The 3,973-nt window shown below is 50.3% G+C and overlaps 1 protein-coding gene across 5 annotated transcripts; it reads left to right on the forward strand.

Annotated features, from left to right (window-relative positions):
• Nucleotides 1–423: 423 nt before the first annotated feature.
• Nucleotides 424–3,762, forward strand: PSMG3 (proteasome assembly chaperone 3). Of its 5 annotated transcripts, none has more exons than XM_054842360.1 (3): nucleotides 424–550; nucleotides 1,167–1,384; nucleotides 3,213–3,762. In XM_054842360.1, exons 2-3 carry the CDS (start codon nucleotides 1,169–1,171, stop codon nucleotides 3,363–3,365), a joined length of 369 nt encoding a protein of 122 aa, XP_054698335.1. In that variant the 5' UTR covers nucleotides 424–550; nucleotides 1,167–1,168; the 3' UTR covers nucleotides 3,366–3,762. The 5 variants fall into 5 exon arrangements, with proteins under 5 accessions (XP_054698335.1, XP_054698333.1, XP_054698331.1 ...); XM_054842358.1 differs by lacking the exon at nucleotides 424–550 and adding an exon at nucleotides 639–867; XM_054842356.1 differs by lacking the exon at nucleotides 424–550 and adding an exon at nucleotides 642–872.
• Nucleotides 3,763–3,973: the final 211 nt, after the last annotated feature.

Consider the following 3,973-nt stretch of genomic DNA (forward strand, 5'->3'; position numbering starts at 1 on the left):
CGGCGCAGCTGCCATTGTTCCCGCGAGCCCCACACTGGGCTCGTGAGGCAGCTGGGCCACGCACGGAGGAGCGTGTCAGCTCCCAACACGCGGCCGCTCGTCCCATGGCAGCGAGGTGCGAGGCTGGGCGGCCTGCCTCTGGCAGGGGAGGGAGGGCAGAGGGCAAGGCCGCTGCGATGGCCCAAAACCAGACTTATTTTTATGGGAAAGCATGCGTGGGGGCTTAAAGTGTGGCTCAGCAACACACAGTGGGTGGCAGCGGTCGCGTCCCATGTGGAAACGGGGAAAACGACAAAAAGATCAGAATTAGCAGCCTCCCTACAGCCCCAGGTTCAGCGTGTCCCCTCACGGGCCCAAGGAGGGGCACACGCCACTCCCTCACGGCCACGGGTGGGCCTGCTGCCGTGACACACACACCCCCCGCCACGGTGACAGCCAGGACAACGGGCAGGAGGCCGGTCCGGAGCAAGGGGCCCAGCCCCGGGGTCGGCGAGGGGCAACGTCCCTGACGAGAGCGGGGCGTTTAGAGATGGCGCCTGCCCGGGCGCGGGTAATGGCAGCGCGGCGCGGAGGGAAGGGGAGGGCAGCGGCCGCCCTGCGCCATCTCCCCGCGCCGAGGGCCGGCGAAGGGAGGGGAAAGGAGCCGCTTCCGCCGCGGCGGGGCGGGCCTGGGCCGACAGCGGCGGCGCGGCGGGGGCTTTTCCTCAGCCTCGGCTCGGCTGTGGGGGCGGTCGCCTCCCTCAGGGAACGTCGGCGCCTGCGGGCGGACAGCGGTGCTCAGGGGTCGCCCCCTCGGTGCCAGCGACCGGAAGACTGCGAGGGAGGGGAGGGCACGGCACGGCGGGTCGGGCTCGGCCTGCTCCATCGGTGCGGTCAGTGTTAAACCGCGATTAACGAAGCGGTATAAACGGCAGCTGGTTCGTGCGGGGGGTGCAGGCCGTTGCTGCGGGCAGTCACATTTCCCCTGGCAGTCAGGGATGGGGGATGTTGGCCGTTGTTCCTGCACAAACACACAGCCCCCTCCGTGTGCTTCTGTGAGCTGAAATCTACTTAACCTGGGTATTTGAAGTGAAGGGAAGGATTCGGGCTTTTTATAGCCCGTGGTCCGTGTTTTTAATCTAATGTTATTTTATTGTTATTGTTGTTTTATTGTTCTTTTTCCGCAGCGATGGAAGCGAGTCCCATCGTGACGTCCAAGCAGCGAGAGGAGGTGGTACACGGGGTCCCGACGGAGGTGGTGTGCACGGCGTTCTCCAACTCCGTCCTCGTGGTAGTCACGCAGTACGGCAAGATGGGGACGATCGTCTACGTGGACCCCAACACAATCGGCGACAACGTGGGCAGGCCCTCGCTCACCACAAAGGTGCTACTGGGCAAGGATGAGGTGAGAATGGATACGCAGCGCACAGGCAGCGAGGATAAGGGGAAACGTGGTAGGTGGGACTGCGCGACTGGCCAGGGAGTTGATGAATCACAGCAGTTAAGCGGTGTTTGCACAGTGGTGAGATTAATTTAAAAGTCTGTTCTGAGGAAAGAGGGGTTCATCAGAAAAGTATGCATGCTCATCTGCTCTTTGACATAACGAAAGTTTAACTAACCATGAGCGGTGTGGGGATCTGTTGTTTTGTATCCTACAGGGTATGGATTGCTTAGCCATGTTTATGGAAGGTTTGATAAAGCTTCTGTTGATTTAAGGGTTGCAAGATCAAACATGCAGCCTTTGATAACCTTTTTTGGGTTTCTGTTTCAGTGAGTTTGTTTTCCTTTTCAAGTCCCTTTTCTCACCCCTTACCCTCCCCTCCAATCTATGCCAGCCCCATAATGGACTTTAGTTGCCCTCTCCCAAGTGTGCCTGCCAGCACCTTCCCTTGATAAAGTTTAATTTGTTTTGCTTCAACAAAATGAGTTTTTATCGACCATTTCACAAAGCTGGAGAGAAAGCAGAAGAAAATGTATTTTGCGAAGAGTCAACTAGTCAAGCATTAAAACAGAAAGTTACAGAGCTACAAGATTATGAGGCTTTCCATCAGGGTTGGAGCTATCAAATATTACTTGCTAACCTTAACTAGAAAAAACTCTAGCAACACAAGTTTCCCATTCTATCTGCAGCTTCCCCTCATGGAGTTCTCGTTCTTCTGCAATAGCCTTTCCTTTCTGGGTCGGAGATACTTTGCTTTCCCTGGTGTGATATCTGCTAATTCTGACCACCTCTACCCCCAAGTTGTTTTTGTGTTTTATTTGGAAATGGGAAGTGCCTTTGTTTACTTTGTTACATAGTATTTTTAAATAATTTTATCAACTTATTCGATCTAAGCTTTAGGAAAAGGCTTTCACTAGTTTGCTGCCTTCCTGCTTGTCGCCATTAATGTCCCCGTTTGGGATGGTGCACGCTTCCAAACCACACTGGTAGCTAAAATCAAGTAAACATCCTTCTGATAAATACGTAACTGTGGGTGTAAATAAAACCTAGGCAAGCTGGATGTTCTTCTTAAAGAAACCTCATTAAGAAGATTATATCCCTTTTCTTCTCTCCTTCAGCCTCACTACTTATTTCTGGTTTTCATTATTCTGTTAAAATCAAAACCAACGTGTCTTTTACGCATGGCATGCAAAGACTGTGTCTATAACACCGTTTTGGGGTCTCTAGGAATTGCAAAAATAACAGGGTTTTTTTCCAGAGCTTGTCAGCAGAACATACCCTCTTCAGCAACAAGTTTTTAGAGGAAAAAAAAGTATTTGGAGACTTCTTCAGAAATCTGGCTATGATGGAAATAGAGGCATTGATCCATGGCTTTTCATATAAATTGATATTTGGTGACGTAGTTTGGGTGGGAGGATTAGCAGAAGGAACGATTCTCCATACCGGCTTTCCAAACCGGTGCAAAACTTGATTCAAGTGCAGCTCCAGCTGAGGTGTTTCAGGGTGGTTTGGGTGGCTGTCACTCACAAGTCCAAACTCTTCCCTTTTAAGCTGTTTGAGAAAGTGCTTTCTAAAATTCCCCGTACCGGGGCTCGGCTTTGCCGACCAGCCAAACTGCGTGTCTGTTCCCAGTCATGTTGGAACTGCTCAGCAAACTGCATGCTCAGTCCGAGTGCAGTATCGACAGGTTCTCAACGTGCTCCATGTCATTGCAGGACTCTTTCCCTCCTAACTTGTGCGGGAGGGCCCTCCCAGCTGTAAGAGCGTACATCTGTATACCTTTGCTTTTCAGCCTCTTGTCCATGTTTGTGCCAAAAACCTGGTGGCGTTCGTGTCTCAGGAAGCTGGGAACAAACCTGTTGTTCTCGCCATGGCCTTAAAGGACAAGACCATGGAAGGAATACAAGCTCTACGGGAAGTGATCCGAAGTTGCCAAGTGTGGTGAAGTTGTGCCATCTGGATTCAAGGAAATGATCTTGAGTCCATGACTCATCACCACTTATTTAAAAGGACAAGAAATGAAAATGATGGAATGTCTTTGTGCTGGTTTTGGATGTACTGAGGAATTTCATGAATTTTTCTCTACTGTGTAGAACATTTGTGGGTTTTGTTACTGTGACAGGTTTGCAGTCCATATAGCCAGCGATGAGATGAGAACAATTGTCTCAACATGCGAGAGAAGTATTATTTTTATCACATTGGGTGGGATGTGTATTTGGGAAACGGTACAGCTCTGCGTTTGTGTCCTGAGGCGCGACAGATGCCAAGCTCTGTAGCTACACTGTACCGCAAAGGGGGAACACCCAGTGCAGAGTGAATAAAAGAAACATTGACGAATCTAATTTTACCTGTTTTCTTTTTTGCTCTGTGAAAATCACTTCAATTGAAATACAAGCCTCAGTTACAAATCAACAGCAATTGCATAATAGGAAAGATTTTCTTGCCTATTTTTAAGGAAATGAGTCCTATATGGCTCCTTTTGTCCTTATGTCAGTCCCTTTCCTGATGTATTTTCTGAATCCATTTTCCACTTTCACTCCGATTTTAAGGAGA

This window comes from Grus americana, chromosome 15 (assembly GCF_028858705.1).
Source record: "Grus americana isolate bGruAme1 chromosome 15, bGruAme1.mat, whole genome shotgun sequence".
Classification (NCBI taxonomy): domain Eukaryota; kingdom Metazoa; phylum Chordata; class Aves; order Gruiformes; family Gruidae; genus Grus; species Grus americana.

Coding starts and splice junctions, on each gene's coding strand:
- PSMG3 (XM_054842360.1), top strand. CDS start 1,169: ATGGAAGCGAGTCCCATCGTGACGTCCAAGCAGCGAGAGGAGGTGGTA. Junction 1,385..3,212: donor TGCTACTGGGCAAGGATGAG/GTGAGAATGGAT, acceptor TTTGCTTTTCAG/CCTCTTGTCCATGTTTGTGC.